This window comes from Xylocopa sonorina, chromosome 5 (assembly GCF_050948175.1).
Source record: "Xylocopa sonorina isolate GNS202 chromosome 5, iyXylSono1_principal, whole genome shotgun sequence".
Classification (NCBI taxonomy): Eukaryota; Metazoa; Arthropoda; class Insecta; order Hymenoptera; family Apidae; genus Xylocopa; species Xylocopa sonorina.
In genome coordinates this window covers 2156963-2173362 of record NC_135197.1, presented here as the reverse complement: position 1 = coordinate 2173362, position 16400 = coordinate 2156963, and the positions used below count along the sequence as shown (strand labels likewise).

General features: G+C 31.6%; 1 protein-coding gene across 1 annotated transcript; it reads left to right on the top strand.

Annotated features, from left to right (window-relative positions):
• Positions 1–4588: 4588 nt before the first annotated feature.
• Prom (prominin) lies at positions 4589–14383 on the top strand. The gene is made up of 17 exons (XM_076895136.1): positions 4589–4680; positions 4976–5369; positions 5597–5652; positions 6555–6730; positions 7820–8007; positions 8818–8913; positions 9670–9872; positions 9963–10098; positions 10377–10547; positions 10663–10762; positions 10972–11166; positions 11307–11529; positions 12565–12864; positions 13579–13737; positions 13829–13962; positions 14097–14147; positions 14273–14383. Exons 1-17 carry the CDS (start codon positions 4675–4677, stop codon positions 14304–14306), a joined length of 2622 nt encoding a protein of 873 aa, XP_076751251.1. The 5' UTR covers positions 4589–4674; the 3' UTR covers positions 14307–14383.
• The last annotated feature ends 2017 nt before the right edge of the window (positions 14384–16400 follow it).

Sequence of the window (16400 nt, the reverse complement as noted above, 5' to 3'; positions counted from 1 at the left end):
TTTTAATTTCTATGGAGAGTGCGTAACTAGCTTTTAATATCATGGACGAGATATTTGTTGAATTATTGGTCAGACGTGGTGTAGTTCATAATAGAATACATAACGATTAGTAAAGTTTAGCGAATGATATAATTTATTTCAAGCATTTGTTGCAACTTAGCAAATATCCTAATACTCTTGGATAGGGGTGTACAACCTACATGGCTATTCGAACTGTAACTGATATAGTACATCACTTTTTTCGAAACCAATTCCATGCGTGTCTTCCATATGAATGTTCGAATAGTGTGGAATATGTCAAACCGCATTTTTCTGAGCAAAACTGTAATAACTAGAGTTTCTGTGCAATTTTGCACTTCCCTTCTCTGTTTATAAAGGATAATATACACAAATGGCAGAGTGTATAAATTCCTTTTTATTTGAATGATACTCTTGTGCAATTTTGCATTTCCATTGTCAAATATCGTTTCAAATGAAGATACTTGACTCCCTATGTACCGTTGGATGGAAATAGTCAGTAAAAAATAGTCGTTAACGCGTGGGAACTATACGTTGCAAAAATATAGGAGTGTTTGTACAGACAACAGTCGTAAAAACTTGTTTCTTTCAAAACTCAGTTCCCTATTCACTATATAGAAGATATTTTTGTTTAATGGGACAAATATTACATAAAACCCTTGTAGTTTGCCTTTAACTCGTTCAATAACATAAACACTAGCAATGATACACACTAAATCATTCTATCGCATATACCATTTATAGTTTCAAAAAGTGCTGTTTCCAAGTAATAACTTCATGACAAATAAGTAATATTATTTCTTGATTATCTGATCAGAAGCATAGAATTTAGAAGAATGCTTATTACTGCTTATTGTTGCTTAACTTTGGTCTAGTTTTATCTCAAACAGCTTGTCCTACTACAGCACGCAAAATGTTAACAAAAACTTTGCCCTGCAGGTTTTTCATAATATTTCTACGATTTTAAAACAGTTGATTTCATTTATAACGCAAAGTTTAATGGAAACATTCTGCTCGATAAATTTGCAGATATTTAGTAAGAAAATTAGCCTAACATTCAAGTCTAATCTGCAAAAACTATTGTTATGCCAGAATCATTCAACAGAAAGTATGCAGAAAGTATGAAAACTGGATATTGCTTTTTATCGCTTTTTGTAAACGAGCCTACCTTGAAACTTTTTATACAATGTGATACTATGGAGGTTTGCCAAGCATTGAGGATGTTTCGCTTGATTTTTCAAATGGATTGTAACTGGCAAAAGATACAATGATATCATATTTATTTATGTATATATATACCAATAATAAACAAATTTTAATTAAATTCAGTAAATTTACTTTGATGAATCCGTAGAAGGATTCCGAAGAAGCAAACCTTTTATAACACTTTATAAAACCGAAGAATCCGAAAAAGAAAACTTTTTATAACATTTTATAAAACCAAGAGTGTGATGTGTTGATTTCAGATGCATATGTATGAACACGCGTAAAAAGTCTTTCTGAACGAGATTTTCACTTTATTAATTCTCGTATTGCTTCAATAAAGCCCGAAATCATTTTTGTGACAAACATTTTATTCTAAGAATAAATCGATACATGTTTCCCATCATGTGCTAATGGAATATGAACGCTTTTTCCGTAATTTGCAGCAAGCGCACTGCCTGATACCTCTGGATTTATTCAACATTGTTATTTATTCAACATATTCCATTTCCTATATTCAATCGTTTAAATGACTTTTCTATTGTGCATTTAAATATACAGCAAACGTGATTATTTTTTAACGTTATACAAATCCTTTTGGACGTTTCTCTAGCTTTTATAAAATTTCTGCTCATTTCCAGCGATTATTATATTTATAAAATACTACATCATACTAAGCTAGTATTAAACTTTTCAGATGCTTCCGTAAAACACGCAAGAGTCTTTTAACTACGTTAAATAAACACTCGTCATTTCCGGCGAATACTAAAAAGCATTCTGTCTATTATCATAAAAATCTTACAATCCTAGTAAAAGGGTGCAATAAAAATATTACGGGTGCAATACATGTACATACAAAAGACTACAATAAAATATTTACATCAATGACACCGTACAAGATATGAAACCTTCGTAAAACAATAACCAGAATTTTTCAATCGTGCATTTTAGTTTACAACCCTTCGTTTAAAATATTTATCGTACCCTCGGGATATGCAAATGAAACATAATAATACCTAACGGACTAATGCTTCTCCAATAACTTTAATAAATATTGATTAACTTTTGATTACAAATTAATACCTCTATTTTCTCGGAGTATACAAATTGTATATATTTTAATGAAATATAAAAGTATGTTACGTTGAAAAAGTATGAAAAAATGTCTAAACTCTAAAAATATATTCCTCTTTCGACAAAATCTATGTTAAATCATAATGTGGATTTGTAGAAATCTGTATCTGAACGAGATAAATAATAGGCTTATCGCGCTAGAAAACTGCGTGTCTCGTAAACTGAAATACCGATCGTGTAAAAAAAAAATCAGTGGTTCTGTTCTGCCCTCTATGATTTAAGGCGCCAAGTTTAGAAACTACATACACAATTCAACCATTGAAACTAATGATAATCTCAATAGATATTAACAAATCATCTTCTGAAGAATAAAAAATTAAAATATACTGGCTACAAGTCTACTGAATCAAGAATAATTTTCACAAGCTTCAAACTAATCTGATTTGGAAAATCAGTAACGTGGAGTTAGTAACGAATGGTATTCACGCTAACTTCATCAATGATCATTCAAATGAACTTCCTGAGATAGACTGTTCACGTGAAATCGTGCTTATTCGAACAAAAACTGCGTTAACCTAGAAAAAGTATGTCGTAATAACAAGCATAGAGAAAGTATATATATGCTACCAATTCTACCACCAATTTTATAAGTAAAAAATAGCATAAGGTATTCACGCCATATAACACACAACATTATATACAAGATTGGAGAATATATTCTATATAAAAAATGGAATGTCAGGTATTACATAGTATCTTATCAAGTATAAATATAAAATGTTTACTTACAGAAGTATGCACCTCCAAGAATCATATTTTCTTTTCTTCTTTCTTTTAACACTTACAGAACACAAGAAATACACTTAAACACAATATAAGAGACAGTTTACATTCACTTGTTAGAAAGAAAACGAACTTAGCTCGCGGTCCAGACGTGTAGATCGATAAAGGAATTGTGATGTCGTTAGGTTATATTCGCTTAAATTATAATCAGAAATAAAACCATTACAAAATATATTCACTCCTTGTGATTTCTTCTTATTATCTTTTAATCCTTTGTGCCCGTACCACGCACGACACGTAAAATAATAGAACAATAAAAACCGTTCACCAAAGACACGGATACATTATTACAAGAACAGAACAATAGTTACTGAAACAAAGTTAATCCTTTGTGTACTACGTTGTGTATTTACGATTACAAAATTGGTTGACAATAAGTTATCCGTGAATGTGACTGGTCGGTGCCCTTTGGCAGAAAATACGGGATCGCGCGGAAAATCATTTTTCATTTCAAATATTCAATGTGTATAATGAAGATACATTAAAATGTTAAACAAACTGAAAGTGTAATGCAAAGTACATTGTAAATGCATGGAATTTATGTAGCGATCGTTCAATATGTTCTATAATTTCAAAATAATGTAGAATGCTAGCTACATTTAATATGATTCGTATACATATAATACAAAGAAGCATAAGTACGTAATTAAATAATAATAATAGTAATACCTACATAAATAATTATGAAAATGAAAATTCTTTTATACAGCAGACGAATAATGTCTTCGATTCATTCTTTTTAGAATGTATGTATCTACAAAGTACTTCAATTTCGATCAAATTCCGAACATCGAATATAAAAGTAATCCACTTGACGTGAAACGATCCAAATGCTGTCATAACCCAAAGATACGTGCAGAATGAATGAATGATAAATGAATGGCGATTCGTAGAGGGATTCATAGAAGGAACCCAAGTGGAAAGATTGTATATAAATATACATATATTATATTTCTTCGCCTTACTTAGACTAATACCATTTAAGTTGCATCCTTTGAATAATATTTTACTAATCAATACTCAAATAATCTAAATTCTACTGCGGTTACCAATAGAAGACAAAATAAATGCACCACAAATTAGATTTAAGAAGAAAAGACCAGCATCTACATACACGTGTTATTCTTTAACAATAAGCAAATAGTGTTGTTATAAAATAAAATATCCATTTCTCAATCAAATTAAAGTACCAAAATAATTGATATCAATACTATTACTATATTTATTTATAATGTATAGATGTGTTTCAATCGAAGTATAGACGTATTGTTTAAAATACCCTAATTGCTGATATTTGATGAGGTCAGTTTTTTTACCTTTATGTATTCGATTTTATAGTATGTGTGTGTTTTTATATCTTCTCTGTCAGGGTTCAACAACATTTGCAGTTACAAGGTTTCAGAGAAGCCTCCACAAATCTTTCGTGTCAGTTCACATATAGCCGCGATTCAACAGGGTCGCTCTATCGTTTCCGCCTCATATTTCGTAACTTATCAAAACAAAAAGTATCGAAAACACCTACGTTATAGTGTGAAAATGGTCCTATTGGAAGGTAAGAATTACTATTATATTTTGAACATATACCGTACCCATAAACACAATATCTCTTACATTATAGAGTTAATTATACATAGAAATTAATATGAAAAAGATTATTTACGTAATAGTAATTTTCTTTATATTCAAAATTAAATAGCGAATATAGCTTTAACGTAAGCTTTTACACAATTACAGACTAGATACGAAACTGATTTCTCTATATATTAAGTGTGTGATGTATGACAATGTTCGTGTACATGCATTTTATATCAGTGATGAACGAACTTCATTTTTAAACCTTTCAGGAATACTTACTATATTGTACTTTGTCTCAAATGTTCTTGGCCAATATGAGGATATTCCAGAGGTGAATTCGATTTCCAATAACTGTAATTGTTCATCTACGGATAGCTTTAACACTTTTGATGCAACAACTGAGACACATCACGTCGGAACTGAAATAGTGGCCGAGGTTCTTATTGATGAAACTAGAAATGACACGAATACATCACGATGGAAAACGTCCAACGTACGTACGGATTGGGACGATTGGAATCCAAAACTGAAATTCCCAAGTATCGATGCAGAGAGACAGTACAGAATGGCAAACTTACATTTAGAAAGAGGAATATTTTTCTTTGACTTCCTGCGAAAATTTTTATCGCTTATTCAACCTTACGACGTACCTATTGGTAAACTGCTTCATATGCTTCTTTATGCTGTATATTCTATTGAGGTTTAAAATTTTTCAACGATCTCGTACTTTTCTGTTTATAACTAATATTAATATTAACTAATATTAATATAATATTTCTGTTTATAACTAATATTAATTAATTAATTTTAAATAAAAAAATCTTTTCGTTTGACATTTTGAAAAGTATTCCTACTTTTATGCATCGTTTAATGTTATTTGCAGATCTACTAGTTGATGCTATGGAAAACCGGATAGACATATCAAAATTGATATCTGAGGTGAGAATATCTTTTAATAAATGCCAATCAGGTTTTAAAAACTTTTAATAATGGTCTATAAACTGATACTTTATCGATTAAATTATGATACAAAATCAATCTTAATATACCCTAATGATTTCTAATAAAACTTTTCAAAATAAATAGCTGGAAACTTGTTTTAAAATTGATCCTCTATAATTGCATAAGCTGAATATCAATTGAAGTAATACACTTGCTCCGACGCTTTTTTCATGATCGGACATTTTTATCGGAAATACCGTTTATGGCCTCCGGTAATATTCCTTTTATTTTATCTACGTACAACGAATCCTCTTCCTTTCATAGTTTCCTTCGTCCGTGGAGATGAAAAAAATTTACACGGAGCGAGATTGAGCGCGCGGAAAGGGTGGGAAATAAGCGCTACGTTGCTTTTCTCTAAGAACTGTTGAACAGAAACTATCGTGTGAACACAGAAACTTTGTCTTGGTGAAGCAACCAATCTCTGATTCTTCGTATTTCAGGTCATTTTCTTATTGCAGTTTTAAGACAGAAATTTTATGTATATTTTTTACTCCATAAATATTCTACCATCGCGTAATCTTTACTTTACAAAAAGTAACAAAAAATTAATCGCTATAAACGTCTAACTATTAATGGTCAAAATTCTTGGACATTCTGTCGTTTAAGAAAGATCCCAAAAGCTTTCACGTGAACCCTTTGAAAATGAAAAGGATTACAAAATTCGTACAAAAATGTTATTTAGAATTAATGAAAATTAATTTCTCTTAAACTAGTCAGTCACGTCTGTGCTATCTACCGAGGTACTTATTAAAAGCTGTGATCACTTGTTAAACACTTTCAGTGATCACAGTATCCAGCTAAATAGAGATTTCTAAACGATATGTTCTTGATTGTTTCAGTCCATACATTTAGAAGCAGTACTGTTAGCAGTGTTTGGCATATGCTGTATTTTATGCTGCGTAGTGCCCGGAACAGAGCTTTGGCTTGCATGTCGCCCGATGAAGAAGGATTACCAACCAAGTCAACATCCTAGTGCACTTGCGTTTTTTCTTACAATCTCCGTCTGCATTCTTGGGTACGAATTGCATAAAAATTATATATTATTGTAGACTTCTCGCGTAACGAATGTTCCCTAATAGGAGAGAATTGAAGTGTGGTTAAGTATATAAGTATACAAACATATGGTTATTTATGTATGCAGGCTCGCGTATTGAAAAAGGCATTAATCCTCGTCGCTTCAAAATCCCATACAGTAGGCTTTGATATACCCTTGTGGACTTCGGTCAGCTTTTATTGTCCAATCCACGATTTTTTACAAAGCGCCACACAGAATCACTTGCCGAATTAAATGTCACAGAAATTGAATTGATATAATATCGCACATATAAAAGATGATATCATATCTTTGATATATTCTTTGATATATTTTTAAAAATATTTCTTTTAAACATAACATAATGTGTTATGGATCCATATATGCTTGCAACTATGTATTATCTATTTTGTTCAATTCAATATATAAAAATTTTCAATAAAAATCCAAAATATATTTTACACAATATGCAAAATAAGAATAAACAACGCGTTCACAGTTATGGTAGTTGTAAATCATGGTACCATCCATAAAATGCTTTTCAGTTAAAAGTATTCAGCGACTCAAAGGGTTAAAGATATTTCATTCGATTCTTTAAATATTCATAACTATTAATTCTAGATTTCAGTACTTTTGGATGCGTTTTACTTCGATTCATATAACCATCCCTTATAATTTTCTATCACCAATTGACGAACACTCTGCGAATGCGTAACACACGCTCGATAGCTCAGCGGCTACGCGACCTTTCGGATACATTACACTCAAAGCCATTTGGTATTATTAAGTAGGAAACGTGAAATGACTAAAAGACTTTCATCTAACGTTCTTTCGTCTCTGTCAACGTACTTTAAATGAACTATTTTTATTATGAAAATGTACCGTTTCATAAAGATCAGAAATCGATTTAATTTTATCCTACGACGAGAAATATTATTGATGTGTTCGCAATATTGCAATATTCATTAGTATTAAGAAAATTATATTCCTCAAACAACTTTAAATACTTTTGAACATCTTTGTTGCGCAGAGTTATTCTACTGTCCCTCATTTCGCACGATTTGTTTTTAGAGTTGGCATGATCATAATGATCATGTGTAACGAAACGGTATCCACAAGCGTGGAGAAACTTCCCGTCGTAGCTGAGGTTGCTTTACAGGACCTAAATGATTATCACAGCAGCACAACAATTCAAGTACGTAAGTGTCTTTCAAGGAGTCTGGATGTGGCTAGCGAGGCAATTCTTGCAGATTTAGATAGTAAGTAGAATAAAATCACTTTCTACTACGTCAATTGTTGTATAGTAACTGAAAATATATTCTAGTGCAAGTACAATATCGATAATTTAAAAATTTCTAATTTCTCTAAAAAAAACATTTTTTTGTTATACATATATTCAAGCTATATGAATTTACGAATAAATAAATAAATATATATTGCTCTTAATAATTATGAATAATAAAAGTAGAACATATACGTACATACAATGAAATATGTAAAGATACTATGTGTCTTGTGATATATCTATCATTGCCAGCGGGTTAACCGGGCCTGCAAATTGAGCTCGTTAGCTCAACAATACAGGCGATCATGTTATGTGCGTTTGTCATTGTGCAAAGCCCGATGCCGTAATATTAGACATTGATTATTAGCAGGAGTATATTAAGTGGATCACTTTAAATAACGAATTAATCAAACGGTTTGAGTTTAGTTTCCATATAGTTATATAAAAAGCAGAAGATGATAAAAAAATTATTCTTTTGATATAATCCACTTTAATCATCTCGAAACTATCCGTAAAAATTGTAATATACGGATTTCCAAATTATTATCGTCACGATTGTAGGATTACGCGAATATGCTAACCATCGATTGACATTTCTGGTTAAGACGTTCATTTAGTTCCCTTGTCCACAGGATACCTCATTAGAACCTCTGTATATATTGATTACCTGTCGGTTCGTACACATTATTCGAATTGTAGAATCAACATGTGTTATCTATTTATAATACTCACTTCCTATGTATTTTTGTGACATTTCTGAAAAAATACAACATATTTGTTGCAGATATAGAGGAATTGTTAGGAAAACCAATACAGTCTGAATTATCCAGCGAAACGGGACTAGATATCGCATTAGATGCGCTTGTAGACGTTTTAAATGGTAAGAAGTTTGTACGGTCTTAATAATCGAAAGTGCTAATTCTCGTGGATAAAAAACAGGAGCATAAGATAGTGACTTCTGAATCGAATCTATTATTATCTTTCAAACGCGGAGCAGCAATATGGTCCAAGAAGAAGTCGTTACTTTCGAGTCAAGGTTTAGTGTCATTCCTTTACTACATGGTCCTGCTAGACGTCCACATTTTTATGAAATTTCCGTGTGCGTAACCCCAGGGTGGACATGTTTACCTATGGGTGAGCAACGGTTTCGGATGTTTTTTCTAACATCCAATCAGTTTTGATGTCCGTTTCCCTCACCAAAATTCCTAATATCGCAATAGACAAATTCACTTAACAGAACGCACACAGTAGACAGAATTTAACAAACATATCGCAAGTATACGTACACATCGAGCAGGTCGACAAACATTACACGTCGCTAGTAATCGCTCAATACTCAGACGATAGAATTCGCAATTATTGGAAGAGACGAACGTCTGGACAATTGGAAAGTCACACAAAATATACAGTCCGCTCAAATAAAAAGATAGCCCTCTCAGTATTAAGTTAACTATATAAGCAGCGTACCACGATCGACGTCAACGAGAGAACGATACGTGACGTTACAAAATTTATATTTCAATTACATTCAAACGCATTGGAAAGCATCAGCTGTAAAATTAGTTCTCTTTGTCACGATAGACGTTTTCGTTAGTAAACGGAACATTTACGTGAACTATTTACCATTGTATTTCAGTTACTCAAACAGTTTCGAGCAACGTTGAATCCTTATTAAAAGAGGGCGAAAGTATTCGTAACATGGGTAAACAATTAAGCCGAGAAATTGAAAGTTTACGTAAAAATTTGGAACTTACATTAAGAGCTTGTACTGGTCAAGATCGTCCACTTTGTACAGTCGTTGATTCTTCTGGACTACAGTTAACATTGAAAATGGACCAGGTACATCAGGAAATAGTAATCTTTTTAACACGAATGAAACTTCATCTGATCTTAAATTTAAAAAAAATAACATTATTTAAATTTTTACAGTTCGTGAGAGATGATCATTTAATACGTTTACGGAATTTCAAACGAGAAAATTTATCAGAAACTATTCGTGAAACACGAGGAGAATACTTGTACATGCCACAACATATCACGAGAAGTAGTTTACAAATGCGAAATGGTAAATAGAGAAATTTGTAAACTGTCATTTCTATATCAATACAAGGAAAACTACACGCATTAAATTATGTCTTTGAAAAATTAAGCGAAACTATTTAGTGGCAGCAATATCATAAATTATTGTAGCTTAGCGACAAATAAGTCAAATAAAATTGGAGAATGCAGTTGCATAGGTGTATAACATTTAACAATATATCATATAGGATTGCAGGGGATTAAACTTGAATAGAGGAACGGAACTAAAAAAGGTAGAACAGAAAAAACATTTTTCTGTTACAGAAATACGACGTGAAGTGAATAAAATGCGTGCCAGGATTTTCGATGAAGCTCGAAATATCGAGGAAACCAACACGGAGCTCGCCAAGCAACTAGAATCTGCAAGACGTCTAAAGGATCATGGAACACCATATATCGTTTTTTTGGAACAAATCAGATGGTTCATAGGTATTGGTAAGTTACATGTAAAATGTAAAAATTGTTACTTGATTTTATATGTGAATTTTAAAAAGCAAAACGTTCAAACAAAATTCTAGAAATCAAGGGATTTTTTATTTACACTATCTAGGTACCGTTCTATGTGTCCTACTTATCTGGCTGTTACTAGTAGGGGCGCTCTGTTGTCGCTGTAATACTTGTGAAACTAAAGTACGATCCACCCTTCTATGGTACATGTCTTACTTATATTTACAAATTTAACGATATTTAAGCAAAATTGTTACAGTATTATAAACTAATAAGTTTATAATAGTAGAAACTCTGAATTTTGTACAATTTTAATATTTTAAACTGTTATTATCAAAAGAATAATATAGAAGCTATTATCAGTTAAAAGTTTTAAGTTTTAAAAGTATAAATTTCACTGGGAATGTTTCAGTGGTGTATTTTTGACCTGTTTCATCTCAATTATACTATGGATCGTTTTCATCACGATGTTAGTACTGTCTAGTCACACTGAAATGTTAATCTGCAGACCGCTTCATGATCCAAACTATAACACGATAGAAGCCATCTTGGAAACCCGAGTATTCCTCGGAAAGAAATTAAGCGTATCCTTAAAAGATATGTTCGAGTAAGATAACACCCTAAACAGAATAAATGTTTACATTTAACATATTTTAATTTATTTATGAATCAGGCGGTAAAAATTGTATAGACATTTAGTTTCCTCGATGATTACACTCCTAAACTAATAATAATTTATGATTATAGAAAATGTCAGCGGAACGAACCTGGCTACCCTGCCTTTGGATTAGGAAACACAATGAAGTTAGAGCAGCTAGCCGCATACTGGACTTGGTCCAGCTTCCCCAGAATGATATTAAGATTCAAAGTCGAATTAAAGACCTTAAAAATATTCACGCCGAGCTTGAAAATGCAACTATATAATCTACTATACGCCTGCGGATTAAATTTAACGGAACATAGACTAATGGTAGTGTACATCTTTCTAATACAGAGATACCATTATGAAAATTATATGTAAATATCGTCTGATTTTATTGCAATCGTATTCTTTCCCTCGCTTCCTCGTTTATTTGTCAAGGAGCTAGATAATTGTACAGTATTACAACATTTAGACTTCATTAGTCCTCTTCATCATCTTGTTTGAACCTAGTAGTAAGTATTATTAATCCTCTTTCCGCTTCTTGTAAACGCTTTTTATCAAAGTATGTATTTTGTTATATAAAATATCTATAATATCTAATATACAATCTTCCATAGAAACTTTAACAGTGTACGTTCTACTGTTAAAAGTATTTATTGGAACTTTGCCATCTAACCGACACTTTATTACAACACGCCATAATAGGCTTCTCTCTAATCGATATTTTATTACGACACGCTGTAATAGTGGTTCTTTTTTTATCTCACATGTTTAAAACCATCAATCGCAATTGTGCCTCCTTTCTTCATCTCGTATTTTTAGAAAGATATGTGATATAGTGATTCCTTTCTTTATATCGAATTTTAAGTATGATAGGTTGCTATAGTAACCTCATTTCTTTTACTTGGAATATTATAAATATTGTTTGACTTGGCGTCAATGCAGTGTAAGGTATAGCGTAACTAAAATTTGATAGAAAATCTAATTTATGATGCTGTACACCCCAACTGTCCACTCAGTAGTACAACTCAACGTTTAGCGCAATTCTGGCACAAGAGACAGCCTTTCTGATCCTCTAAATCTATTCTGTTCGTCATTCGTAAAATTAATTAGTCAGGACATTTATTACAATTATAAATAATTATTTTATTATTATTTTTAACGTTTCCTGAAAGAAGCACACTTTTCACTGATTTTAACTTATTATCCTATTCGACTTTTCCAAAGACCAATTTCTATTCCAATACGCTAACAATATTTGTACAAAAAACATGTGAGACACACCTCTATTTTTCAATCCTTTTCACGGTCTTTTTATTTAACATTTTGAATGTTATAGAAATTTCAATTGTATGTTACTAGATTCAAGGACGAATTTTGAGTAAAGATTTGGAAGCCCTTTCAGATCAGATAGACAAAGTTAGTCAGCAGATGAGCGACAGAGTGACAGCCAGGAGCTTGGAAGCTATGGTTGCAAACATGGAAGATTTGAATTTGAAACGAATTAGACCTCTAATGAGACTGCAAGACACTTTGCTGTATAAACTGGCTGCGTTAGAATTGCAGGTACATCCCCTTCAGCGACAAGTTGACCAATCGCTTTCTCATTTGAAAACGATACAATATTATATTGACAATCAAGGCAATAACATTGCTCAAATGGTGAGTACTTACTGCTTGATTTACTGACCCTGCAATAATTAAAACTCTGAACTTGCAACTTATGCAATTAAAAGTTTCATTGTCTTTTTTCATTTCGATTGCAAAGCATAATTATTATAAACTAACTTTTTATTTTGTTCATGAAAAATGTCATTTATTCCTTCTCTTTTTTTAAACTCATGATGGTGTGCTTTAAGATTGTGGTGTGTGCAATCCAACAAAACTTTCTGTGCGTTCTTATTCAGCTACACAGCAAGTAGATTTGATTAAACATGCCCTGTCGAAACTTCCTGCTATTACATTATCCAAGGTGTTCATTCTAACGTTCTACATAATTCCTCGACAGTGTGGCAAAATAATTGTTAATCAAATTTATTTATAATCTATTACGATAATTAAAAATGTTCAAAAACATAAGCAATCCAAGAGGTGTCACAAAAACTGTAAATAGAACATCTCGCATTTCCTTCCATCTTTAATGTTAAAAGAACATTAAAAACTAAGCGAATAAGTATTAAAACGCAACAGGTCTAAAATAAGTATTCATAGAAATATTTTAAAAGTTCTATCTTTAAACTTCTTAATAAGTTCGAATTATCGACCGTTACTACTGAGATGGTCATTTAATCTGTTAGACTACCATTTTTAGTATACTTCTTTCTAGACATATTTTACAGATAACGATACACTACTATCGTTATACTTTGTACACAGAAAACAAAGCTTTACGTAGACCGATTGACTAATTATTTGGACCAATGGAGGTCCTACGTGTTAACCGAAATGGGAACTGGATTAACCAAATGCAGAGCACTTTGGGATGTCGTAGAAGGAATTAAACTTTTAGTATGTAATCACTTTTTAGGTAATTTGGTACGTGCAAATAAGTAAATATGTAGAAGTTTTATCAAACGTATTTTAAAAGCATTGTTATTCACTTTCACACGTTTATTTACACCCTTAGAGCGGATACTGGTTAGGCACGTTCTGCTGTGCAATTGTTATGATAGCTGCTACACCAATTGCTCACGTTTTATCTCTAGTATATAAAAAGTCGTCCACTATTGGGAAAAATACTAGCTTGATACCCACCAGATCGTAAGTGGAACAATTTTCGATTTAACATTACAGATGGTTCTTACCTGGCCAATACAATTGGCTATAAAAAATAAACACATTCAAAAAATTATAATCTTTTATTACAGCTAATAATTATGAATTTTTTATTTCAGAGAAGATCCTCCAACTGAAACCAACGAAGGAGAAACTTGGCAGACACCTGAGTAAGCATAAGTTAGAATTGTAAACAGTATTTACTTGAACGTAAAATAAATAATTGGTTAATGCCACTTTGAATTGTGAGAAAGCTATTGTAATTTATCACGATAATAAAAGAATTCATTTCCAGCCCACCACCACTGCCTCAAGAAGGATGGCAATAAAGCCATTAAAAATGTTTCACGTAACAATTCGTTCGTATTTTGTAAAAATATCGTAACTCTATTCTTTCCAAATATTAGCCCGATATAGTAAGCACTAGTTACCGTTTATTTGAGCGCCAATTAATGATACAGTTAACATCTTCTTTAACTTTTCCATTGTTATTACATATTAACTTTAATAAAAATACACTATTTCTTTATGTGTGTTAAATTGTATCCCTGCGCATATATATGCGTCTAGATGTACATGTACGTATCTACACCTCTAGATGCAGTTACTCAAAATTTTCCGATTGCTTCAATTTGAAATTTTTAACAGATAAAAAGACATTTGTTAAATTGAAGATGTTAAAATAATGGCTAACCCTCTTCTTTCATAACATAACGGTGATATTACGATTAAAGTAAGTTCACAATTGAGGTTTACATTTGCTGTTTAAATTGGATTTCGTGGAACATTTATTGGAAGTTGGTGCATGAACTCACCATCTTTATTAGTCCAATACCTCAACTATCCTCCACCATTTTTTCCCTAGTAACTGTAGTCCCTTTCATCATTCTGTCCACATACAACTTATATATATACAACGTATATTGTATGTGTATAAATACACATTTAAGAATCTTAACTCTGTACTGCGAGAAAGAAATCACTTATTGTACAGCTCCCTGTACGGGTATCGAAAATTTAATTAAACTCTTTCTTCCACAGCAGATATATCATGTTTCAATGGTTCTATGTAGTATAGAATACAATTAATGCCATGTGAATCGACCGCACACGATTTGTGAGCCAGGCGAACCGTAAATGTGGCGCCGACACAAGGTTTCTTGCGACTTGTTATATATTGCTCAGAATTATTGGAAAATTTCCGCGATTGCAATAAAAACTACGAACTTCTGAAATAATGATCCCCACATACGTAACTTTTCAACTGAAACAGAAAAGAATTTCACGAATTAATTTAATCTTCTAATCTTCCTCTGTTAAGTTTCAGATCATGCACAGACATACATACACATATACATGATCAGTACACGTAACACATTGAACATAAATATAGAAATTCTTCGTTATCTTATTCGTATCTATGTTATAGAAGAAATGTATACATAATATATATGGAAATAATCTAGGGTATCACAACTTCAAGTATCCCTCTTAATTTTAATTACATTATCTAGTGTATTTAATTTACTTTATTTTGATTTATATTTTAGATTATATGTTGTAATGGAATAAAAATATTACAATTCATTTTAAAAATTTGGTCGTCGCTCGTGGAGACGTCTTACTAGTGTTCAAATTCCTCGCATATCGTTATCAACAGCGAACGAAATTATTTTTATTTAATAAATGATCACAGAAAGTTCATAAATACGGCGCATTAAGTATAAAAATAAGAATTTTGCGATTTATTAGACTCACACCTCGTGATTTTCACACATTAAATATTTTTTTGTATCTTAAGATATATATATATTTTATAATACGTAAATATAGCAACCTAAAACAATTAGAGATAATCTAACTTCATTATAATTGAAATTATTAATTTATATATACATTATAATAGATCTTGTATGCTGTTTCTACGAGATTTAAGAAATAAATAAGAATAATTTATGACGCTGCCGATTACAGCGTATGATTAGCTCGAGCAGTCTTTGTACAGATAGCGCAATGAGTCTTAGAATTGTGGTGACATGTTTAGAAGATAATCGACCCGCCATCTGTAGGAATAAGATCTTACAAGTTATTTTTATATTAATAATTTGTAAAAACAAAAACACTAAAAATACGCATTTCTCCTTTATTTTAGAAGATACTCACTTTTTTTTACGACGTTATAGAGCGAATATGCAATAAAAGACTCTTGAAGAAATACGCATTAATTATTCTACTCATCTGCGTTTCCGTATTTATCAACACTCTCCCAAAATATGAAACGCCGCAGAGTTATCTACTTCGCTGTCGATAATTAGGTAAAATTTGTCTAAAAAGAATAATAACATTTTTATTCTAACAATGTGAAAGATAAACTAATGAAATTTCTGAAAACTTATCTTAAACTCTCTGAATTCATACGAAGA